We start from the raw sequence: 25,505 nt of genomic DNA on the forward strand, positions 1-25,505 counted from the left end.
AATACAATAATAATATATCCATTGATAAGCTTAAAACAGCTTTAGTTACTATAAATTGAGCATATATATTTTAAAGAAATGTGTAATGTCATATTGCGTATTGCATCGTGTATTTTACATAATCGTTTGAATTTTTCATTGTAAATTATGCCTAATGGCGTGTACTATGTACGCATTCTAATATTAAAAAATGGAAGACCAAGGTAATTTGTGCCCGGATAATGTTTTTACTTCCAAATAAGACGTGATCATTTTATTTTATTTTTTTTTATGAATTTCTTTTATATATCACAAATGTATAGAGTATTGACATAAAATTCCATTTTTCATTCATTTTTCTTATATATATATTCTCTATTAATATATTTTTTTTTATTAAAATCTACCTTAATTGCAAATCACTTCCAGTTCATTATACATTCCATTCATTCAACTTTTACAATTTTTACATTTATGATAATACTATGAATGACAGATCATAGAATCTCGGACATAATTGTATAATATTATAATATTATTTTTTCATAAGTTTGTATGCGATAAAAAAAAAAAAAAGAAACATATAAAAAGGTTAATATTTTTGTTCTATTATTTTCTGCATAACGTGATATTTTGCAGGAAGGTCACGTGATTAAATCACTTTTTATTTTTATTCTCGATGTTTACTTTATGGAAAGATACCTTTTGTTTTTAACCACACCAATCGATAATCTTTCCCGAGGACGGACTTTTTTCACTATAATTTAACATTTGTTTCGCATCATCATTGTTCGTCTCGTCACTCTTCCGCAAAATAAACCGGAGATGAAAATTATACCAATCATTGTTAAAGCAACGAGCATAAAGTATCGTCTTGCGGGCGATCGATTCATCGTCGTGTACAGTTCTTGTATTGAATTTGGAGCAATTAACTGGAAAGTAACACACCGATATTATAAAACATACATGTTATTATATTATATACATTCATTTATTATTTTGTAAATTAACGATGCGGGGATAGTAATATTTATTACCTTTGCTGCATTCTTGAACATTTCGATCCTTGTGGTTAACATTTTATAGCAGTCAGGTTGCAGAGATTTGTTACTATCTTCCAATACATTTTGCAAGCACATGATATCTGAAAAAAAATAAATAGTTTAATATTCTTAAAATACAACATTGATTCATAAACTAATAAATTGTTTTTATTTCTGAAAGATATTTAACGTACGCCTTCCTGCTCCTTGAGGAACATCGCTACAATATTTATTAAGATCAACGGCGCATGCTTTTTGTAATAAGGGATCTACATTGATATCTGCTTTTGTTTGTTCTATCAAGCCAATAATTTCAAGACGACATCCTTCTTTCATATCTCTGTTACCAGCATTAAACTCTATTTTCAAACATTCTTCTACTGCTCCGGGATTGTCTTCATCTGCTCTGCAGATCGTTTTAATCTATTCGAAATACATAATTAATATTATCATCGATATCATTGATTGCTATTATTAAACAAGTTGAATAATACTACCTCGTGTGCACACATTGTAGCAAGTAATGGATTCAAGTGAAAATTTAAGGCCGCTTCTCTGAGTATAGTAGTCATCTGATGTTTACATTTTACTGTAAGTTTCGATTCCCGGAATTTAATTTTTAAACACCTTATGACCTTTCCCTCAAGTTCTTTATCGGTAGGTTCGTTTAATAAAACCTGGATAAATATATTATACATTTATGCTCATAAAAAATTATGTAATTCACTTCCCTTTAAAACTTACCTCTTTACAATTTCTATGGATATCGTATGAACAGGCATTTTGTAATGCAGCATTAAATCTATAATCTGTATTTTGTTCAATCATTCTTCGAATAACAATATTTTTACATTTCTCGTCAAACGTGGGCTCATCTTTGTTCTTCTTCAAACAATCTAACGCTTGCGAACGGCTTACGTCGTAGCAAAATTGTCTTACCATAACGCGGCAAGTACTTAATAATGCAAAATCACTGGAACTGTCTTGAAAATCTTGTTTTCTCACTTTAAATAATTGTTTGCGACACGCGTCTGATAATTTCGACTTATGTGCCGCCAAACATTCGAGAATCTAAAATAATTATAATCTTACCACTAATAAAATTTGAATAATACAAATCTAATTATGAGCGCATTACCTGTGAATTTCCTGGTTCGACGTTAAAACAATAGTATTTAATATCAGTTGTACACTGTGCTTCTAAGACAGGATCAAACTGAATGTTTTCTCTTTGTTGGTAAAGTTGTGCTTTTAATTGTTGTCTACATTCTTTTGGTACATTGTGTTGTGTGTCTTTCATTATATTGTCTTGTACCTTCGCGCTCAAACATTCTATTACTTCTGCTTTTGTTTTAGACCTAAATAAGGCACGTATATACATTTTTCTGTTCTAAAAATTTTTGGTAACGTATTAAAAAAAATAATGATAAAAGTTGTTTACTTTGGACACCATCTCTTGACAGAAGGTCGACAGGCTTCTTTAAATTTATACGTAAAGTGATAATTTTTTAATGATATCAATTGGAAATGTTCCACTGCTGCTTTACACTTGTAATCAGGTCGTACATCTAGATCATTTTTATGTTCTATTAAACACTCCATCATGTCACCTTCATCTTTACCATATTTTAATACTTCCTGTTTTGTAAATTTATTATGAAGTATTACATATCATTGTTGTTTAATATTTGAATTGATCTTTAATAAAAATTGTACTATACCTCGCAATGACGTTCTATGATATGTTGACACGCGGCAGAAATTACTGGATTCAATTCAACATGTTCCGCTTGTTCTTCTGTAAAATTGCCAACTGCTAACTTGCAATTTTTGTTCAAACTGTGAATAAAGTAAATAAAATTAAAGCGTAAAAACGAAACATGGAAACAACTTTCATTTATATTATAATCGAATATCTGCTTTATTACCTATCTAAATTGTCTTGAAGGCACAATATTTCTTCCCCTTTTGCAGTTTTATCGTAACAATACGACGCTAATTCATTTAGACACACTTCTTCGATCTCAGGTTGCAAAGCAACGTTTACGGCCCGTTGTCTCATAACGCGTCTAATTTCTTCAAGACATTCAGATTTCAACTAAAACGATTATTTAAAAATAAATCGTTATACCAAATTTATAAATTTATTGAAAGATATAAAAAATCTTACCGTCATATTTTTTTGTGGATGATACGCATGCCTATATAAACATGGTAAAACAAGAGGTCCTCGTTCTGGGTCCATCTGTCTTCCATCGCTAGCCCATGCATTTCTTGCATGGCATAATCGTGTCGCATCGAATTTACATGCCCTATACAACTGAGGATCTAATTTGAAATCTCTAGCTATAAAATACTGTATTTGAACTAAAGCAGTTTCACAAGATTCTGTCATTCTGACTGTACCAAGCTGCTCCAGTAGACAAGATATTACTCTCGCATCGCCTCCGTGTACCTGAATTTAAATCAAATTGCACATGTTATTTTTAAATTTAATTTTGTGTAATTTCAACAAGTCCTGTTTTTTTTTTTAGTTCACCGAATACTTCTTACATCTCTGCAAGCTGAATTAACAACTGATTGACATTGTTCTCTTAGAACAGGATCGATTCTCCAATCTTCTCCGGCATCAGTTTCCATAATTAATTCTTCTAACTATCGTTAAGAGAAAAGACATTCGATTAATATTTACGATTATATTTAATCCACTATGTTTATTATAATATATAAATTTATTACCGCTCTTTGGCACTTGCTGGATACCCTTGATTTTTTCTTTCTTGGTCTGGTGTGTTCCATCAAGCAATGAATCGTCACGCCCCCAATTTCAAGACTATTACAGAAGATTGTAATATCATTGGCACATCCGTCAACTATTTCGGGAGATAATCTATAATCTTCCATTAGCAGTTTTCTATGATCAAACATTTCAGCTTCGCAATTTCTATCAATTTTGCTACCATTTTTTACAGCTGATTCCAAACAGAGAAGAATTTGTGCAAGTCTTATGTTTCTATCCTCTAAAACAGATCTTCTACAATGATTAATTTTAATATCGTCCTTGCAAGCTTTAACTAAACCTTTACTGACTCTATAATCCGATGCTATTAGTTTCCCTCTTCTTGTGAGCTGTTCCTGACACGTCGCTGTCATGGATTTATCTGTTTTGTGCTGCATTAAACATTTGTATACTTGGCCACTGCCCGGTCTAACGTCCGGACAAAAATTTGTATGATCTTGCGCACAAGCCATGTATAATTGCCGATCTAATTTTATATTATCAGCTTGTATTTCAGATACATGAAGTATATGTCGTTTGCACAGAAGTTGAAGTTCGTTAATGTGTTCTTGCAAACAAGCTAATATTTGCCCTTGAGATATATCTCTGTACGGTTGAATTTTATCGCATTTAAATTTTGTAATATCAGCTTCGCAATCCGACGAAAATGGTGTTATAATTCTGAAATCACTAAACGCGATCCATTCCAATCGCTGAATATATACAATACACTGTGGATCCTTAACTTTCTCTCTGTTATCGATTAAACAAGATAAATAAGCTCCGTGCTTGTCACCAGAGGCAGAACAATCTAACGAATCTAACTCTTTACCGCATGTTTTTTTAGCTAATCTCTCTATATTTAAATTATTAGTAATGTTTAAGACATAGATCCATATCGCATGACGGCATTCGTCATCGATACCGGATACTTCGGTTGGCTGTAAAAAGAAATAAATTATAAGTAGAAAAGGAGTTGAAATCAGGAATTTTGTTTCATTTATTCTGAGACACGATTCTAATTAGAAACTATCAAGTTTTACTAATTACAATATATTTGAGACTATACCTTAAATGTTTGAATGCACTCTAACAACATTAATTCATCATTATTTCTAGTTACGTCGCCGCACAGGCGGCTCAAATTCTGACGACACTTAACAGGTAGGTAAGAATTAGCTACATTTGCTCGTTTAACCCTAACGGTATTGTCAACAAAATTGCTGAACACCCAGCTTATTTTTGGTACGTCACCGCTGTTCGTGGACACATTTTTGAAATAAGTTCTCGACAAATGAGCACAATTTAACACCGATAAGTGTATAAAAATCACAAACAAAATGCTTTTCAAGTTTGTCGTATATTCCATCCTCGCGAAGTAGGACCCGCTTTTTCAATTAAAACTTATTCATTAAACACATTACGACGTGGTTGTGTTTTCTTTTGCAAGGTTCTTTTTTGTTAAATCTTTTTTGCAACTTTTGTTATTCACCGAATAGTGTCAACGTCACGAATAATAATGTGCTTATGTATAATCTGATAAAACCGAACTTTGCGCGGACAGTTGCCGCGATATGCGTACGTTACCTATCGTTCCAATACTCTGACTATATATTTCATTTTGAAATAAGCATTCAAGACGAACCTGCAAATGAAATTAATATATTGTACGAACAAATTATTTGCATAGGATTTGTTCTGTACATTAATTTGTACAGATTATGAATAAAATAATAATATTTTTTTTATTACAAACGGATACTTTGGCATGAAACGAGTGTCCGTTTTTCACGACGCAAAAAAGGAAAATATGTTTCGCGAAAAGGTTGAGAATTTCGAAATATTAATACGAGTTTAACGTGCATTTGTATAGTAACAAAAGGTTATTGGTTTTTCGAGATCGTCTGCCATTCATCTCGGTAATGAAAATGCTCCTTGTTGCGCGAGTTACGATCATACAATGTTGGCAAGCCTGGTAATTGAGTATGTATTTCTATCCGTCGTCTGCATTAAAGGGCAAGTGACAGCTCGAGCTATATTGTTGACATTTGTATGAAAATTACGCTGCCGCGTCGTACTTCCGATAAACTAACTTTGTAAACAATTGAGATTAAAATAAAAGTAAACGTTTTCTGTAATGTAAATGGATCTGATCGGACGATTTTACTGAATCATGTATGCAAGAAGAAAATTCAGGATGAAATGATAATCGGTGTCGGAAGAGGTATAACGACATCGAGCTTAATAGATTTTAAATAGTTGGTGATCAAGCTTAAGTGATATTTATGAACTTTCTATTTGTTCTACATTGTTTAGTATCGTTTAGTGGCTGTAATAATGACTGCTTACTGGAGAACTCTGTTCAAGCATCGTCGTAAACGTTGTACTCGGCACTAGTATGTTCCCGACAGTGAACAATATAAAGTGCATGTGTAAAAGTGAATCAATCCGTATGGTATTACGTGCAGTATCTACGACGTAATTTTTATCGAAGGGAAGCATTAATTTCTTTAATTAACGTTCATTCGATTTTTACAAAGATCTTAACATAACTTCGAAGATCATCGTTGAAAGTAAGTTTTAACACATTTCATATCGTTTATGTTGTAGAGATACGATTTCGACAAATGTTGTTTCAAACTTTACACGCTCATTCTCGATTATTTTTCTGTCATATACTATACGATTTTTATTTTACACGGTATAACAAAGGTGCAATATTTATCAATAATCAAATTATTTGCAAACGTTTTGGGTACGAAGTTTTAGTAACAATTTGACAAATCGGTTTAGAAAAGACTCGTAGGCTGTAATTAATCTTTCAACCTGTATTCGCGTACAAGGAAAATTATTCAGCGGTAGAACCTAGTGCGCAGAAAATTGATGATTCATCGAAACTGTTCGTATCGTTCGAAAACGTACGCAGCTTTGAACAATGAGAAAAATTTGATATTTGTTTACAGTTAACGTTCCCCGTTAATTTCGTTGTCGCGTACAAAGAATCGAAGCATCGTATTGTTCTTCCTTCGCGCCATTAATAAAGTTGACATTTTAAGAAGCACGCCAATGTGTCTCGTTGATTTCGTACGAAAAACAACGTTGTAGTTTGACACGTCACGCGCATTAACTATCCCTGACATTTTCGGTTCTATTTATAGCGTCGCCTTTAAGGGTGTCGATAGTATTCGCGTTAATGTTTCACGTTTATGATCGAAGCGAGATCTGACGATTGTTTTCGTGGATTAAGGGATACGTTGCAATGGTGGTCCGTTCTCTGATTCGTTTGGTCGTCGATACTTTAAAGATAAGTTCCACGGTGAATCGATCGTGGCTGCGAGTGGGATAATAGGAGGAACGTGATCGATTCGAATCGGTGAAATCGTAACCGGAGTCTAACAAAACAGTCGAGGAAAAAAGAGGTTTCGGCATGACCTGTGGCGGCGGCAAGGACTCGTTGGTAACATCGGGCGGGGAGGAGGAGGCATGGAAGCTGAAGCTGGTCGGCAGTCTCACCATCAGGGGCTGCAACTTACCCTGTCATCCCCGGGAATCCCCGGACTGGACGTCGTGAGAGCCTTGCATCAGGTTCGATTCACAAATTAACACGTTGATCTTCGCATCACCCATATACAGCGTGCATTCTATGTTCGTAGACGAAAGTATTGGAACGCTCACATCTATAACAATCAACTAATAAAATATACAGGGTGTTCGGACAACCCTGGGACAAATTTTAATGGAAGATTCTAGAGGCCAAAATAACACGAAAATCAAGAATATAAATTTCTTGACCGAGGCTTCATTAAAAAGTTATTAAAAAATTTCAAATCATTCTGAAAAAATTATTTTTGGTCGAGGGGCGCAATTGTAATCATTTTTGGTGAATACACATACCCCCGAAATCCTACCCAATTTCGAGAAAAAAATTCAATAAGTGGACAAATTTTTCGACAAAATCAAAGCATTTCAAATCGTTCTAAAAAAATTATTTCTAGTCGCAGGGGTCGATTGCAATCATTTTTGGTGAATAGACATACCCTCGTAATCCTACCCACTTTCGAGAAAAAAATTCAATAAGTGGACAAATTTTTCGACAAAATCGAAACATTTCAAATCGTTCTAAAAAAATTATTTCTAGTCGCAGGGGTCAATTGCAATCATTTTTGGTGAATAGACATACCCTCGAAATCCTACCCACTTTCGAGAAAAAAATTCAATAAGTGGACAAATTTTTCGACAAAATCAAAAGATTTCAAATCGTTCTAAAAAAATTATTTTTAGTTGAGGGGGTCAATTACAATCAATTTTGGTGAATAGACATACCCTCGAAATCCTATCCACTTTCGAGAAAAAAATTCGAAGCTAAACCGAAGCATTCGATATAACATGACACATGTAATTAGAAAATAATTGAACGATGTATGTACATTTCTGTATTCTGGCGGGTATGCTTCAGCCCCAAACTAATACCGAGAAAGGGAGCAGGTGGTTTTACACCCTTATTCGAGCCATCGATTTCACGTAGACCGATGCTATTCATTTACCGTCCCTTTTATCTCCCGGATCCCTTGACCTTGGATAATCTGTGGTACTGGTCTCTTTTATATGGATCCAAGGCTGATGGGATCAAGGGGAACGTATCAATTGTTATTAAAAAATTCAGACGTGCATTTATATTGCATTTCTTTGAATTGTCGCGACTATCTATTACTTTGGATAACGAGGGTTTTACAGTACTTTGCTTAAATCATGATCATTTGCGCACGTTGTGTATTTAATAACGTTTCTCTGTATCATTTCTCAAGACTGTGATATCGTTGCGGTCCGCGCTGGACTCCTCGCGGGAAGAACTTCGTCGTCTTAAGGAGAGCGTCGGTGATTTCTCTGGCGAGAGCTACGTTGACGTCGTCGAGAGGCTCGCTCTTGAGAATCACGTCCTTAGGCGAAAGATCCTAAGCAGGAACAGTGAGTTTTCTAGTGATGCTGCCACAAGCCCGCCGCCCCAGGCTCGTCTTTTTCCACTCGCAGTAGAGGACATCAAAGAGTGAGTCTCGAAACGTGCGCTCGCGAGCAATTAACTAGTTCTCCCCGCGGATCTCGCTTTTCACCGTATGCACGATTTTAGTTCTTCTTTCAGTATACCACGAAGCATAGAGCCACAGATGTATTTAAGATTTCTTTTGTCACTGTAAAAGAGAAATTCAATTATCGAATTTCGAAGCCGAAGAACCACATTTATCGGACGTATCAACCAGCGCGTAAAAGTCGAATAACGATGGAGTAATTTGAGACATCTGAACGTTAATACATTAATGGCCCTTTTACTGTCGATTTAAAAAAGTGATACCTGGTTCCAAAAAGACGATCCACCGAGCGTCAAGGCACGCTCACGACCACAATTCGTCGGCAACCGCTGCGCGACTTGATGGTCGAAGCCTTCGTGGCGTAGCGTTAATTAAAAGGAACGCGCACAGTTCTCGATGCACCTCTATTAATAACTGCGCGTAAACGCGGCGTCGTTCTCGGTGTCATTCTCACCCTGTAAACCGTATCAGTCTGTCAGGGCAAGCAGGCGCGCTCATGGACGCGTCAAGGGACAAAGTGGTCGCGGACGACGCGTTGGAGGCGTCCAGGTCGGGCATCGGGACGCGTAGCGGCGGTAACAACAGCAGCAGCAACGAGAGCCTCGATTCCCAGTCTCGCGCGGCCGAGAAACCATCGAAGGGCCGCTCGAGACCGTCGTCCAGGGAGCAGAGGTCGAAGCTCATGGATCAGGCGTCGAACGAGATCGTTAAGAGCACGTCCGTGGAAGGTGGTTCGACCTCGAAGGATGTCGAGGTAGAGGACGCGAACGAAGCGCAGGGCGATCGTTTGGATATACCGGACAAGGATTTGGAGGATCTGAGCCTGAAGTCCGTGTCCGATGGCGAGAATTCGGTGTTCAGCGACAACCCGGACGCGCAGGTCACCCAGCAACAACAACGTCAGAATCAGTCGGCCGATCAGCCGAAGATAAACGATCAGTCCGAGAACGAGTCCGAGGAGCTAGACGACATCGAGCTGATATTCACGACGGACGAGACCTGCCGCGATCTCGGGCTGCAGGAGGACCTCGTGTCGATAACGGAGACCGAATCCTGGCAGCAGACCCCGGCCACCGGTCAGCCGGTGTTGTTGAAGTACACGAAGTCCGCCGAAGGGGAGGCTCTGGTCTGCAACGGCGAGAAGACCAGCTCCGTCGAGGAGGCGGTGTCCTCGCAGAGTTCCAGCATCGATCGCGAGGAGAGCGTCGATAGATTCGACGAGAGCTCCAGCACGAGATTGAACAAAATGTGGTCGCAGTGCTCGGTGTTGGTCGAGACCGATATCAGCAAGTGCGGCGTGGTCGAGGAGCCGGAATACCCCACTAGACACGCGGTCAGGAGGAACACTTTGGCTGCACCACCCACCGCTTACAGGTAATCGTCATTTCTGTTACCCTGTATCGGCTGTGTCGAACCAGATACCAGTCGTGGACAGAATTGAAAAAAGTCAATTTAATTTGGGATAGAAGTTTACAACGAGATGGTAATTAATTGCTACTTGGGAAAGGATGAAAACAAAGAGCGTAATACTACAATTCCCGTTGCGTTTTACATCGCAAGACTTTGTCGAGCAGCGTTTACTTACGCTCGTAATTCACCGAAAGAATAAAAGTGCAATATAGAGGCTGGTTGAATAATTTAAAAAAAATTATACATTCTGTAGAGCTCTTTATTCCGCGCTCGATGGAAGACTCTCACGCCAATATATGCATGTATTCGACGAAAGTACTTCAATTAGCTGCTGAGTACTTAACAGCTATGAAACAGTTTCACTTATTTCCAGACCATTTTTTTTTCTTTTTTTTTTTCAGTTAACTCGACTCGGCCAGACGCGGAACATTCTAATTACCGATGCATACGTAAATGAAACAACGCTTTAATTGCGTTTCCTGCTCGTTAATACGTACGGGTAGATAATAGAATTTCAAATCTTTTATCACGGATTTAAAACAAATTGCGAATTGTAACTCCTGGTCGTTTGTTACGGCGTCTCTATAAATTGGACCATTAATGAACAATTTAACGGTGACAATGTGTTAAGGAGTCGGCCGTTATTGTGCGTGCTTTCGAGAGTCCGGAGAACCAATTCGTCGTCGAATAGGTTAAGAAGGGTGACTATCGTCTTTTCAGGCCAATCATCCACCGAGAAGCTCTGGCAGGTAGTCGCCGGAAGAGCGCCGCTCCACTGAGGCCAGTGATGGACAGAATCAGTGGAGCGAGAAGGGAGTCTGGTGCCCAGACGGACATCTCCGCACTTCCGGCGCATTGGCGTTCCGAGAGCTACCTCGCGCACAAAGTGGCTCACACGTTTACCACGTTGCCCAGCAAATTTGCCTTGCCGACAGGAGTCCCCGGAAGACTCCGACTCTCCGACAAGACGCGGGAAGCCAGAAGAGTGATGCTCTCGGACATCAGTTTCACCAGCATGGTACCGGAGTTGTCCAGAAGCGCCGATCACCTCTGTCACGATCCACACGCACAGGTAAGGCTCGATTCGAAATCAAAATCGTCCTAGCATTCCAATAGTAGTAAAACGCGTTAAAATATTAAATGAATATGTAAGAAATGGTTCTGGATCGATGGATCCGTTTTCATCGTTCGTGTAAAAGGTATTAAGCGAAGATGTTCAGTCTTTGGAAGACCTTCGTCGTTCTAGTCCGAAGTCGTTTGTACTTTGTCGAGTTTGAAAGTTGTCTCTATTAGGTTTCGTGAGTTTGAGATTGTCTATCGTCGAGTTCTACGTTCCTAGACTTGTAATTATTGGGTCCCTCTATCCCTGGGGTTGCCGGTGCCGAGCTACAGGAGTCGAAAATCAATACCATCGTGTCTCCCTAAAGGTGGCTGGTATCTGGTTTTACGACTCGAAAGTTGACATGATCGGTTCTTGTGAGACCACGGTGCTGCCAGGATGACGACCTGTAAGTGAAAAGTTTCAACTTTGAGATCCTCGGACATATTTATGGCAAACTTTTTCCCCTTAGCTTTCGATTGAAATTCATCTTAAGGGGTTACGACATGGCGAACAGGCTGAAAATTTATGTAACCCAAGGTATTTGGGTGCTTTTGTTACAATTAATTTCGTTAATTATTACGAGCTATTGAGAAGCGTAAAGTACAATTTACATTACATCGCAAGGTGTATTTTAGCTAGATTTCTATGGACAATAAAGGTATGATTTAACGTTGCTCAACGAACCTACACATCTCAATGACGGTCACTGAAACGAAACGTCGGGGCGTAGGTATAAGGAAGTTGAATTAGTCGTATACGTAACGATCGCCGTTTTCTTCTCACAACTGACAGCATCACGATCAATTTCGTAACGGAAAATTTACGAGAAACCTTTTAATCGACATCGACGCGCGTTACGTAACAGACAATTAAAAGTCTGAACAGGACGACGCTTCTGCGTTACGAGATTCCGATGCTGAACAACGTTTTTTAAATTGCAATACAAATATCCAATGTTAATGGATTATAGTCCGCGAACTAAACATTTCTATTCGTTGTTCGATGATAAAATTTCGAGATCGAGGGAATTCTCGCTATAGAAAACAGGCGCGAAACCTTTTAACCGATTCCCATGGGTATTACGCAAAAGACAATTAAAACGCGTGCACGAGCTGCGCAACGAACTATTGCGACGTAGTACGCTGCTTTTGAAACACACAAAACACCGTTTCGTTTGTGGGAAATTAATACGATTCACTTTGGTGTTTCGTCGTGATTAGTTTCCTCGTACGATATCGTCGGTTAATCGATGCTCATAGCGACACGAATTAGTAGAATTTCTTCCGGTGATCGTTTTCGTTTCAGACTTGTTTCAGTTCGCGCGGCTGCGGCCTTCGTACACCCGACATGCACCGACGCGAATCGTTGGGTTCGCCAGCAGGATTCTGGTCTCGTTGCAATCCCGGCACAGGACTCCCGAGTCCTTGCGACTGTCGCCTCTCCACCGATCTCTATTCCTCGCGTTACCGCGGCTCTTTGACCTCGATCCCATCGCCGGGGCTCGAAGTTGCCAGCGGACCGTCGCGAAGACACTCCTGGAGAGCGACCGCGGCATCATTCGACACGTGGAGAGTTCCTACGGCAACATCTACTCCGAGACCGACTTGGTCCTCCATGCCATCGTCGCCTACCCACGTCCACCCGCCCACGACGTCCTCTAAGACTTCCAAAAACGTTCAGAAGAGAACACGATCGAAAGTCACCTTTCAAGGTAACGTTCTGTCTCGAAAACGACCGCAGTAAACAAGACCTTATCGCACTGTTATCACCTGTTTTTGTCTACGCGAAGGACATATCCCCTCTAATTGGTTCGAACGACCACGAACGAAATCGTCGCTCGTGAACGTTCCTTGATTCAGGGCGGGGATGGTTTTTGCTCGCAGAGTGCCCAATGACGCGAGGCAGTTTACCGAACCTGCGTTCGGATTTGGTCGGCGGCGACAACAGCGGCGACTCGACCGAGTCGTTGATCGACGAGGCAGAGGATTATTTGCGACGTAGCATCGATTCGATGCTGACAGTATCCAGTGCCGGTGTCAGTTCGGATTATTGGAACAAGCAAACGGCCAGACGGAGACGCGCACGACGTTACTCCGAGCCTGATCTCATCCGCGACTGGCATCCACCTCAGGATGCCAGACCGTACCTGCCAAAGGTAAATTTAATCGCTTCGTCTAAAGTACAAGAATCGACCAGAGGACACGTTAAAACTATCATGATTTTAACGAAGTTGCGAGCGTTCGAGAATTAATTTCCAACGATCACATTTTAACAAGTGGTTGGAGAAATTCCAGCCACGTATCGTGTCTACCAAATTGGACTAATTCGCACTAAGTGTAGAGGCGAATAAAGATAGAGGATTTGGTGTTTTACGGAATGGGACGTACGCAACAAATTAATTTATGATTCCTATCGTTTATTTTCGCAGATACCGAGGGACCTTAAACTGGATCACCTGGTGAAGGTTATATCGCCGGAAGGAAGGGTTCTTCAAGGACGAGTCAGATACGTGGGACCTGTACCAGGCCGTGAGGAAGCGCACGTAGGCGTGGAGTTACCATATCTAAATGGCTCCTCCGACGGCACTTTCCACGGTAGAAGATTCTTCGATTGGTAAGTCTCATGTTTTCATTCTATCCATTGCAACCGTCTTAACCTTCGACCACCTCTACTTGAATCTGTGCGAACCGTTTATTTCACAGTCGTGAAGTTTTAAACGTAAACATACAATTCGAAAACTTGTAGCTCGAGACTCCCCCTCGTTTGAGGATCAAGGCCTATTAAGTGTAATAGAAGGTATTCATTACACTTTGCCAGTTAATATATGGAAGACCGTTCACGCACGCGAACGTGTTAGGAATTGTTTCAAACACTGTCAGTGTTTCGCTAAACTCTGTTCGCTGTATGTCTGCACGGCTGGTAAATCCCTGACGTTATAAATATGACTCGTTTGTCAAGTCACAGACTTCCGTGAAGCCAGGCTTCGTTGCTTCGCTGGAACAATAACGAGGCCTTTTATCGAACGCGCGTCGGTCGCGTTTTCGCAGTTAGCAGTTCTCATTAATACAATGCCACTGTTGCGACTCTGCATTATTACCGCAGTGAACATAATGCTAGAGAAAATATATCCTGAAAAAACATATCGTGAGCACCAACGCGTCTCTCGTAGACATCTCTATCAGTAACTTTTCGCTTAAAACAGTAGACGATCTATTAAAATTCTTTTTAACGCGAATAAACGTGGAACAGTAAGCGACACATAGTATATTTCCACTAAAGAATTTTTTTTCTCAAAAGTGGGTAGGATTTCGAGGGAATGTCTATTCACCAAAATTGATTGTAATTGACCCCCTAGACTAAAAATAATTTTTTTAGAACGATTTGAAATGCTTTGATTTTGTCGAAAAATTTGTCTACTTATTGAATTTTTTTCTCGAAAGTGGGTAGGATTTCGAGGGTATGTCTATTCACCAAGAATGATTGTAATTGACCCCTGCGACTAGAAATAATTTTTTTAGAACGATTTGAAATCTTTTGATTTTGTCGAAAAATTTGTCTACTTATTGAATTTTTTTCTCGAAAGTGGGTAGGATTTCGGGGGTATGTCTATACATAAAAAATGATTGTAATTGACCCCTGCGGCTAGAAATAATTTTTTTAGAACGATTTGAAATGCTTTGATTTTGTCGAAAAATTTATCCACTTATTGAATTTTTTTCTCGAAAGTGGGTAGGAATTCGAGGGTATGTGTATTCACCAAAATTGATTGTAATTGACCCCCTCAACTAAAAATAATTTTTTTAGAACGATTTGAAATCTTTTGATTTTGTCGAAAAATTTGTCCACTTATTGAATTTTTTTCTCGAAAGTGGGTAGGATTTCGAGGGTATGTGTATTCACCAAAATTGATTGTAATTGACCCCTACAACTAAATATAATTTTTTTAAAACGATTTGAAATCTTTTGATTTTGTCGAAAAATTTGTCTACTTATTGAATTTTTTTCTCGAAAGTGGGTAGGATTTCGAGGGTATGTCTATTCATAAAAAATGATTGTAATTGACCCCTGCGACTAGAAATAATTTTTTTAGAACGATTTGAAATGTTTTAATAATTTTTTAACGAAGCCTCAATCAACAAATTGATATTCTTGATTTTCGTCTTATTTTGGCCTCTAATCTCCTATTTTTTATCTCAAGGATGGTTGAACATCGTGTATATTTTGGGTATAACCGGTTTTTCAATTTGGTATTTCGACGGGACATTATGAAGTCGCGTTATTGTTTATCGAGCAGATTGTTTAGATTTCCGCAGTCCTGAAATAGAAACGGGGTTGTTATGCACGCGTGACTCGGCGATGCATTTGTTTAGCGGGTGTTTACGACTCGAGGTTGGCGTCTTGGCAATGGTCCCTGTTCGTGAGATAAAGCGGGATCACGACTTCTACGGGTAGTTCTCAATTAAATTGGCGCCTTCAGCAGAAGGAAGCAGCCTTTTCCGAATCGGCCCGACGTATTTAATTTCGTAATTGCTTCGTGTTTTGCGAGGTAATAGGCAGCGGTACGAGGTGCGTGACAAAAGCAATTCTGCTCGCGATAAACTCTCGTCTCGAAGTTGCGCATGCACCTGCATATGCATACATACGTATGCACGTGCAGCGTACAGGCGCGAATGTTGGGGTTACTTTCGTGGAAGAATGTAAAGTTTGCTGTGAACCCCGTTCGATAATTCCGTATTACTTTCAACAACTATTGTTTCGTACCCGTGGAAAGAACGTTTACTGGTTTATCTACCATCTGAAAGTCTTTTTCGAGACTTACGAATCTTCGAAACAGCTCGACGCTCTTTCCCCATTTCGAGAAAATTAATTTCAAAGTTTTCATTAAGCCATTACGTAATGGAAAGTAATATAAAATAAGTTACGCAACTATCCGTGTCTTGTAGAACGAGTTCAAGATTCTCGGTATCGTTAAAATTCTAGCGAGTTATAAAGAGTTGAGCTACACGCTTAAGTGCAACCATTTATTTGCAGTAAAGCAAACTTGCTACATGTAGCTGTGAAGGTCAACTAAAGAAGTATAATGTGGAAACGTGACTGCAATTACGTTTTTATATATTCATGGGTGGATAACGTTGTAACAGTATAATCAATTAACCAAACGCGACTGTTTTTAGATCATGTATGTACACTGTTACGTAAACTTGTTAAAAATATTATAATCGTGTCTTCGATAACACTGGTCAATAAACCGAACAATGTTATATTATACGATAATTTGTATTCTTTACGAGCAAGCTGTCTTTCCATTCATTTATGTATACTTAAATGAGAAAATAAATTATGGTAAAATAAACACACACTTTTAAATACAGATGTTAAGTTCGGTGTTATATTTCGCTCGTTAAATTAAAATCTGTTTCGGTGATGCGTGTGAAGTGATGCTTAGATGAGATTGCACCTTTATCCGAGGCGTTTTACCATTCGACAGCACAATGAATAAGTAATGAGGACTATATTCGTGCCGTGGTTGTAGGTCGTTGAGACCCGGCTTGCACGTTGCGCGCCTACAATGGCGTATGCAACTTTGATATAGACGATGCTGTACATTCGAACTAGAAATACCCAGAGAAAAGACCGCCTGATTTTCTACGTTATTTATAGCCAACCTTTTGTAATGTATTTACAATATCGTAATTAGAAATATATAGCGTGAATTACGAGTCTCTTTGACACTCACAAACTGTTCAGTTTACGGAACGAATCGAAGATTTCTGTTCGTAACGAATAACATTAGCCCGACAATGGTTCGGACGAAATGTTCACGCTTTGTGCGCATGGTCGATAGCAAAGACTGTTGCATAGATTATCGTGAGAAACCTCGTTCCGCGAGAGCCTTGGAAAATTGCTCCAAGTTTGGTTCGAAATGCTCGCGTGACGAATCGACGTCCCTGAAAGTGCACCTCCTCAGATTCTGATCTCGCGTAAAGCACCTGTGCGTTAGTTTGAGACTTTGCGTGTAACTCTAGCCGTGGAAACACACTTGACGGGAAACTACGAACGCGGAGAGTACACAGAGTTCAATCGTTGGTGAGATATGCCTTCTTTCTTACATTTACGAACCCTGAAATTTAATGTCTACAAAAGACACAAAGATCGATTTTTCCAAATCGTCGGACTAGAATGCTTCGAGTAGATCGCAGAAGAAGAATGGCTTGCAAAATTAGACTGCCGTTAAACCGTTGAAAAAAACGCGGTACAATCTGTTTCGCTCGCGTGCTTCGTATTGCACGAAATTTTTCAAACGATCAGCTCTTGAAACGTGATCGTTAAAAATCCAAGCGCACGCCTTTAGACCCCCCGTTTACAAGGAAAATGCAAATGAGTTCTAACCCGATGTAACGAGTTTCTGTTAGGTACAATGCACGTGTTACGTGTTACGTGTTACGTCGGTTTCGTTCGATTCTTCCGTGAAAGGCAAGCCGGTAGCACCGAGTATCGTGCAACATTGATCTCCAACCGGTCATCAATTTTTTTCCCCGCTGTTAACTCGTAACTGCAACAGGGTTTGCAACAGAACAGATAGAGTTTCCCGCTTGCTTCGCTGCAACTGGCTGTGTTATAACGATTATGGTCGTTTATCTGTTTCAGCGATCCTGATCGCGCGATTTTCGTACCGTTCAAGAAGGTGATACTAGCGTGGTGCACCACTTGACCCGAACCATCGAACAACCTGACGACACCACGAATTCTGTTGTCTCAGTACACGATGTGAATTTAAACTGCGCGATCTCCAACGATTTCAACTGATACGTGAAATCCCTTTGCATCGTAACGACCACGAATCACCGTTTTACCTGGACGAGGGTAAGTTCTTGCCGAAAGAGACAGCTTCGAAAATTCCACGGAGGTAAATCTCGAGAATCGTCGCGTTTCGATCGTAAATCACAATCCTTTGATCAACTTAGTCCCTTAGACCCTTGTTTAGACCTTTGTTCGGTGTTTTCTCTTCTGCGGATCGGACGATATGTGATAAATTTTTGTTATTAATTTCTTCTTCTTCGTTACGAATCATCGAGGAGAATTTCAATCGGAACAGTTGGAAACTCTGGATGGCAAAGTATCGCGAACGATCGAGTATATTTTGTGTAACCGTAGCTATCAGTGTAGAACGTACTCTTGCAAGTCCGGTTGCTGATCTCTGAGAAACGATTTCCGTGTGAAAATGGATAATCAGTATTATTATTCGCGTAAAATGCACAAAACTGTATCGACGGATCTCTCGCGATCAGAGAGGGGAATGTTGTTGAAGAAAGTAGACGTAGCCGAGATCGTACTGTTCCCTTTGTCGTCGCAACAGCAATGAAGGACTCGCTATTGTCATTTATCAATTTCTGTTCGTTCTTGTCCCGTGATGAAACTTTGCCGACTGTTTTACAGCGTACACGTGTGATACATTCAAAAAAGAAATACGTACTCGATGGAACGGATAGTACGGTAGGCATATACGAGACTATTTTTGTAACACTTTGAGATTATAAGGTTTACTTGAAGGAAGACGAGAAGCATGCCCCGGGAAACTGTTTATTAATTGTGCCTGTGACAAACGTTTCGCGAACAGATTTTCAGTTAAATTAAGAAAGAACGCGTGTATATATCTTCTAGCAGAGTTCAAACTAGTATTCGAAATAGAATGGAAACTACAGCTTGGGAAGAAAACGTGGACATCTCTAATGTCTGAATAGAATTTTTCACGGATTTTCCTTTTGCCGGCGAGATGAAATATTTTCTGTACGATAGATCTATATTCGATCGATATCGCGCGAGTGGTTGTTCATTGGCGTTTTGTCTTTTTTAAAATACTTTTATGACGTTTGTGATAAGTTTATCCGATACATCGTACAAAACTGAAATCGTTTGTATATATTTTATTTATTTGTTTATTTTTACGTCGGTTTAAATGGAGATGCTCGATTATTATTGGGCTATTAAAGATGGAAGGAACAATTGTTTTTTTTCATCCCCTCCTTTCAAATTGAACAATTCTTCTATAAGAAACTTACTTCTACCTTTAATAGTCTGAACCATACGACCATGCAGAGTGATTCTAGGAATTAGAACGGATTGTTTTCCTTCTTATTAATCTAAATTGACGCTCCAAATTTTACGTAGAAAAGTATTATGATTTTAGTCCATTCCAGTTCCTAAAATCACGTCTACGATAAGATTTTTTATTACAATGCTTTCTTGTAGATCTTTTACATACAGTTTACGTTGAACATTTAACGTTTACCATAGTTTCTAGTTTTATTGACTGTTTGCTCGATCATTCTGAACGACATTCGATATAGAAGGAATATATGGCACACACCGAGCGTTACCGAAGTGACAATATCGATTCCTCGTTGCGGCTCGGAACTATACAAGAGTCTTACCTCGCGATAACACCTCAGCAATGATAATCAAAACTATCGAGTGTAGGTGCAGGTGTGTAAACGGGTTAGCGAGATTGCCGTGGCACAGAAATTCACGCGCAGCCCAATCAAGCTGTCTGTAATGGTGGGATCAAGTGTGATACGTACACTGTAAACGCGTGAATTGAAATCGTTGTGCCTTTTCATTCGTTACAGTAGCGATCCGAGATTCGATTGTACTTGGTATTATTCGGTTGGCATTGGACACATGGTTGGACAATGATAATCCATCGATTAATCGTTAGTTATCACACACACACTTTATATGTATATTCTATAACTTTTCTAGACTGAGAAATACCGAGTGTAAGAATGTAAAACGATAGTCTGTCGCCTGTGGTACAACTGCCAATTCTGACATACAATATTAATCCACAATATCAAACGTGTGGAAACGTTCATGGGTTTCGTTAGGCTTCGATTATACCGGTATAGCGAAGAGCACCACTGTAGGCATCTGCAAACCAAATGAAGCATTCTTATCCCTTTCAGCTATATTCCTTCAACCGTCTTTTCGCTGTTAAAGTGGTTCTCAATGTATTCTTTGATCAATATCTTCTAAAATACAAGTTATTCGTACTATCAGTTATCATTTAACTTTAACAAGGTTACATAAAGAGCACAAGTATCAGCATGATTCTGTTTACTATATACTTGATTCCATCATCACGGTAAAGGCAAAAGATTTTGTTTGCTCGAGGCTATCGATCGATCAACTTCCCTCGATTCAGAACAAAAGCTATGATCAATTTTAGGGTCAGTTTTCGATCGTCTAAAAACTAAATTTGACGAGTACTGGCCCGACGGTCAAGGTGTTGAGTACGATTAACGTGATTCCCGATCAGCGGAGTTGACCTTTGAGGGCTGAAATCTTTTGTCTAAATTCAGCTGTCGCTGCAATTTTTCGATCAGACGCCTAGGTAGTGTTAACCTAGATTACGTGTATTATAGGAAGAAAGAAAGGTCAGTTCCCAGATTAATCACTCGACGTATGGAAATTTAATAGAACTTATTAAACGTAACACACTCCGAAAAATGTCTGGTCTACTTAAAAAACTGATCTTTCTCCTTACGATACACCTGGCTCAAAAAAAACTTGCACAACTTCTGACTAAAAAATTTTTACCATCTCTGGCACGTGCAAGTTTTTTTTCGAGACCACTGTACACACGAATCTGTGCATAAAATATTTTGAGAGGCTCGTCGCGAATAACGACGCCGGAGAGTAACGCGTTCGCAGGTATAATAAAACAAAAGGGAATTCACACTTGGAGGCTATACATGTACCCGGTATATTACCGTCGAGCAGAGTTTTAAGCATTCAAGAGGCTACACGACATCCTGTACAATTCGAACTGTGTATATCTTAATCGCTGTGCATCCGTGAAAAGAACATATTTAAACGCGTGTCTGTGTCCGTGTCTGTATAATCCGTGCAACATTTAAACGGCACGATGTTTCGTGGTTCGAGAGTATACAGCGTAATAATGGAGTTATAGTTAGGGTTAATCGATAGGTGTCTTCGTCTTAAGAGGTCGGAAACGTCGTTTAACACGTTGAGAAATTCAACGGTTGGGGGTGTGTCGGTTTTGTTTCGCACGACTGGCTCGCGTGTACTGTTCGGATCAAAGGAGATAAGACGTCGCAGATTTAGCGGGAATTTATCGCGAGACACCGACGCGTTTCCCGAGAAACTCGCTGAAATCGTGTTCGAAAATAATTCCGTTCCGTTGGACGCGGTTCGATCCCGTAAGCGTATGCCAAACAACCAAATGATCCGTGGAAACGTATTAAAACGAGAAATTATATAAAAATATTCGAAGTTCGATTTTTGTTTGAACGTTGAACGTAGGTATCTTTAAATAAATTTCGCTCGAACTTTTCAACGACCTTCGAAACTTTCAACGGGAATGTTTAAAAACGTATAGTTATTTTTATACTGTGACGCCGATATTCTTGTCAGTATGCGATTCATTGTATATTCATAGAAGTTATGGAGCAACTCGTTGCCGGCCGTTCGCGGTTGATTGTCATAATTTGAGGTAATAACGGTATTAGAATCAAGGACAGACGTCGTCCGTAATCTGCCATTAGCGTCTCGTTTCCCAAGAAACTCGAGTTACTCAACTGGAATTGCATCCACTGTGAAAAACATGGAAAAACTGTTGCCCCCCCCCGTGCGTAAGAAGGACGAATATCATCGATCGTAGATGAGGCTACTTCTTGTGCACAGTGATTGGTGCTTGTATCTTTGTCTCGTGGCACGTCCCGGAATCTGGCTAATTCTTGTAACATTCGAAAAAAAAGATTCTTTTCGCCTTGATAATCCAACAACATACGTATTTCAGAAGTTCCACGTTTCGGGATTGTCACACATTGTTCACTCTCTGTTGATATAAATTACAGTTATATTTTGCAGTACAGATTTTGTTAGAGTCTGTAGAGATAGGAAAGAGTAACGATTACATAGTAGTAACGATGGATAATAATTTTTATATTCGTATTGTTTTCGATTCTCGTCGAAGAGAATCGGTTACAGGCGTTTAGCTGACTTTATCGAGCAGTTGTACCTGGACTACATTATTCGTTCGCGTAGACCGATTCGGTATCAACGAATTAAAAAACTACCTAATAATTTTGCATCGAATGAGAATGAAATTAAAAAGCGAAACGTGCCTCTGTGTATCATTGGAATCGGTCGAAACGTTAAATAATTTTAGTTGTATTTTTAAAAGTATATTAGCAATTTGCATCGATTTTCTTCGAACACTTAAAAATACAATAACGCGAACGTCGGTCAAAATATGTAAATTCGCGAGAACGACCGCGGTACCATGTAGCTTTAACGTCAGTATTATTATCGTTTATTATCTTCGAAGCAAAAAGCCGTGCAATTAATTCCGTTCAATCTTTTTCCCGCAACACCTGCCACGAGGCGCACGGTTCTAACGTCTAGCAGCAACTTCGTGGATAGCAAACATCTCGCGTGACTGGTAAATTTAGTTATGCTATACGAAGGCGATACCATCTAACCGTACGTAATATCTTTTGTTCGGAGAAAAGATCAAAAAGTTCGAGAGAAGTTAAACTCCCGCAATCTGCTTACATTTCAATCGCCGCTTAACTAACGGAATCGCATACATTTTACGCCATTTTACGAGATAGCGATCTTTACGTTACCTCGTATAACGTTTCAGAGCGAACGAACGTTCGAAAGTTTTATTTTGATAACAAAATTAGATTAAAATTTATGTATCACCGTATGAACCGTTGCTGAACCAATGGTTGTACGAAAAGTCAAGTGGCACCTTTGCATTTGCGTATTTTATTTCGTTATTTTATCGAAGATATTCCCATACTTCCGTGTCGGTGGATTCACACAAATGGACCAATGTTTCGATTATATTATGCATTTCGTACAAAACATGATCGAAGATCTTGGCATTCCTCAGTTGATTGTACTTTCGAAATAAATTCATTGGCCTAATAACAACGATCGCGCGTTACGATAATAGTATTTTCTTATTATTATAATGTTATATGTGTATTAGGTCATCTCATGTTTTCCCCATTTTTTAGCGGGCAAAAAGTTTGAACATATCGATGTACTAAAAACGGTATTCAATTTTAACAAATTCTAAAATTCCATGGTATATTTCTTTAACACTAAACCTATATATAGGAATTGCTGAAACTTCTTTGGATATGTAGAGTAAAAGTAAATGTTAAAATAAACATAGAACACAACATAAATAATAATAGTTTATATGCTCATCGGATAGGGGATAAAATGCCCTTTAAAATGAGCGTTCGAACCAGTCGATAGCTTCGTTAGTTCCGAAGATATAGCGATTTTAGTTTCGAGTCGATGCGGTGGCTGGTTTCCGAGATATAAGGGTCCGAAGCGTTTGTTTACGTTTCATTCGGATCAATGAACTCGCGCGCGCGAAAATAGTAAACAGTGCGTAGTAAATTCTTGGAAATACTACGCCCGAAACTAGGTCACTCGGTCACGACTCACGTGCGACGAAGAGGCACGACGCGACGCGTCAGACGGAGACAGAGATAGTCAAATTAAGAAAAATACCCTTTTACATAAATTACGATATCTCGAAAACGGAAAGTCCGATCGACAAAAACCAAAAACCATTTTGAAGGGGAAGCCTTGCCGCTTCTAACAATGCCTCGATTATTAATAAAACACTAGTAGTTTTGGAACTGCACGCGTCTAAAGTTTAACTATTTTAATACGCGTTAATAGGCCTTTCTAAGGCGCCCAGCGAGATCGTAGTCGAATTAAAAAAATTACCTTTTACATAAATTACGATATCTCGAAAACGGAAAGAGGGATCGACAAAATTCAAAAACCATTTTGAAGGGGAAGCCTTGCCGCTTCTAACAATGCCTCGATTATTAATAAAACACTAGTAGTTTCGGAACTGCACGCGTCTAAAGTTTAACTATATTTAATACGCATTGTCAGGGGTCGTGATAGGTTTAGTGTTAAATTCTAGTACAAAAAATGACCTAATATGATCGTTGCAGTTAGGCCCATGAAAGGACACACTTCGAAAATGTATCGTTCGATAACGGAAACGATTGTCTTTATTTATAGTTGAAATACAATATATTTTTTTTTACGTGTTTAATGATAGAAGTGGCATTTCGTTGAATAAACGCGTTTATTGACTATGATAAGTTTATACGATACCACAAGGAACGAGAATTTTGTTTGCGCGAATGAATTAGCTTGAAACGTCGATGGAAAAGTTACAGAGAAATAATGTGAGTAGAATTCTACAGGGTGGTCTGAGAGAAATCGTTAATACTTTGTCAGTGGGATCATAGAATTAATCGTAAGCGAAACATGTTATATCAACGTAAGTCTGATCTTCGACGCATGGATTAGCAAATAACGAAGAACAAATTTCATAGAACTACTTATTAATCATTCGACTAGGTGTACAGAAGCTGTACTAAAATTTCTTCGAAATGATTACTTATTTTTAGTAATATATCGTATTATATACAATAATTTCTTGGAAATTGCAAATTATACAGTACGATATAACTATCGAAATTGTCCTACGGTTTTTTGAAAATACAAAAGAGTTCTCGTCGATGTATGCGACCTAGCAACGTGTACACGCTGACTTAATATTAGATAGCAAGTAAGCTACGTGTGATTTGTGTGAAATTAACGAACGAACAAAGGATATTTTTCTCTCGGTAAATCGCTGGCTGCGGTGTGTGTGTTTATTGAATGCGCGATTATCAAAAGCGACGAACCGACGTTTTTCTCTCGGCAGAAAGATTCTCGTTGTTGCGAGAGCATGGGTGGGTTTCTGAGTGTAAAGCAAAAGGCAAAAAGGCTATTGGTTCTCGATCGTGTATAAATGCATGCATAGGTATAACTAACGAGAGCACACTTGCAACAGAATTATACGCGTATAAGCAACAAACGACATAGGGAGTAACGTTGATCGGTGTTAATCCCAGTAATAATTACTGTTACGTTTAAGTGTTTCGGTGTGACAGCTAAAGATATTGGTAAAAAAACTAAAAAAAAAACAGACTCGATGAAAATTTTATTATCCTCTTCACGCTCTCGTACGAAGGATCTCTCCTTTTACTTTT

At 39.0% G+C, this 25,505-nt stretch overlaps 2 protein-coding genes across 5 annotated transcripts; one reads left to right on the forward strand and one right to left on the reverse strand.

The window, feature by feature from the left end:
- Positions 1-16: 16 nt before the first annotated feature.
- On the reverse strand, positions 17-6,217 carry LOC122395802 (Golgi apparatus protein 1). Its single transcript, XM_043393668.1, has 14 exons — positions 6,151-6,217; positions 4,871-5,446; positions 3,762-4,742; positions 3,576-3,677; positions 3,193-3,477; positions 2,951-3,120; positions 2,744-2,861; positions 2,464-2,660; positions 2,161-2,380; positions 1,767-2,093; positions 1,520-1,699; positions 1,217-1,445; positions 1,017-1,123; positions 17-911 (listed from the first exon to the last, which is right to left on the reverse strand). The coding sequence occupies exons 2-14, from the start codon at positions 5,168-5,170 to the stop codon at positions 744-746; spliced, it is 3,384 nt and encodes a 1,127-aa protein (XP_043249603.1). The 5' UTR covers positions 5,171-5,446; positions 6,151-6,217; the 3' UTR covers positions 17-743.
- Positions 6,218-7,276: 1,059 nt separating this feature from the next.
- On the forward strand, positions 7,277-23,811 carry LOC122395804. Of its 4 annotated transcripts, XM_043393669.1 has the most exons (8): positions 7,277-7,386; positions 8,607-8,845; positions 9,357-10,259; positions 11,016-11,367; positions 12,703-13,108; positions 13,281-13,552; positions 13,826-14,010; positions 18,046-23,811. In XM_043393669.1, the coding sequence occupies exons 1-8, from the start codon at positions 7,285-7,287 to the stop codon at positions 18,107-18,109; spliced, it is 2,523 nt and encodes an 840-aa protein (XP_043249604.1). In that variant the 5' UTR covers positions 7,277-7,284; the 3' UTR covers positions 18,110-23,811. The 4 variants fall into 4 exon arrangements, with proteins under 4 accessions (XP_043249604.1, XP_043249606.1, XP_043249605.1 ...); XM_043393671.1 differs by lacking the exon at positions 7,277-7,386 and having other exon boundaries at positions 8,111-8,766; XM_043393670.1 differs by lacking the exon at positions 7,277-7,386 and having other exon boundaries at positions 8,718-8,845; positions 8,927-10,259.
- The last annotated feature ends 1,694 nt before the right edge of the window (positions 23,812-25,505 follow it).

The sequence above is a fragment of the Colletes gigas genome, unplaced genomic scaffold (assembly GCF_013123115.1).
Source record: "Colletes gigas isolate AHSC1104 unplaced genomic scaffold, ASM1312311v1 Colletes_gigas_Sc00006, whole genome shotgun sequence".
Lineage (NCBI taxonomy): Eukaryota > Metazoa > Arthropoda > Insecta > Hymenoptera > Colletidae > Colletes > Colletes gigas.

Excerpts from the sequence above, each read along its gene's own strand:
- LOC122395802 (XM_043393668.1), bottom strand. The coding sequence starts at position 5,170 with ATGGAATATACGACAAACTTGAAAAGCATTTTGTTTGTGATTTTTATA. Across the intron at positions 3,478-3,575 it reads TTAATTCAGCTTGCAGAGAT|GTACACGGAGGCGATGCGAG; the intron begins GTAAGAAGTATT and ends ATTTAAATTCAG. Across the intron at positions 2,094-2,160 it reads TCGAACCAGGAAATTCACAG|ATTCTCGAATGTTTGGCGGC; the intron begins GTAATGCGCTCA and ends TAATTATTTTAG.
- LOC122395804 (XM_043393669.1), top strand. The coding sequence starts at position 7,285 with ATGGAAGCTGAAGCTGGTCGGCAGTCTCACCATCAGGGGCTGCAACTT. Across the intron at positions 11,368-12,702 it reads GTCACGATCCACACGCACAG|ACTTGTTTCAGTTCGCGCGG; the intron begins GTAAGGCTCGAT and ends TTTTCGTTTCAG. Across the intron at positions 13,109-13,280 it reads ATCGAAAGTCACCTTTCAAG|AGTGCCCAATGACGCGAGGC; the intron begins GTAACGTTCTGT and ends TTTTGCTCGCAG.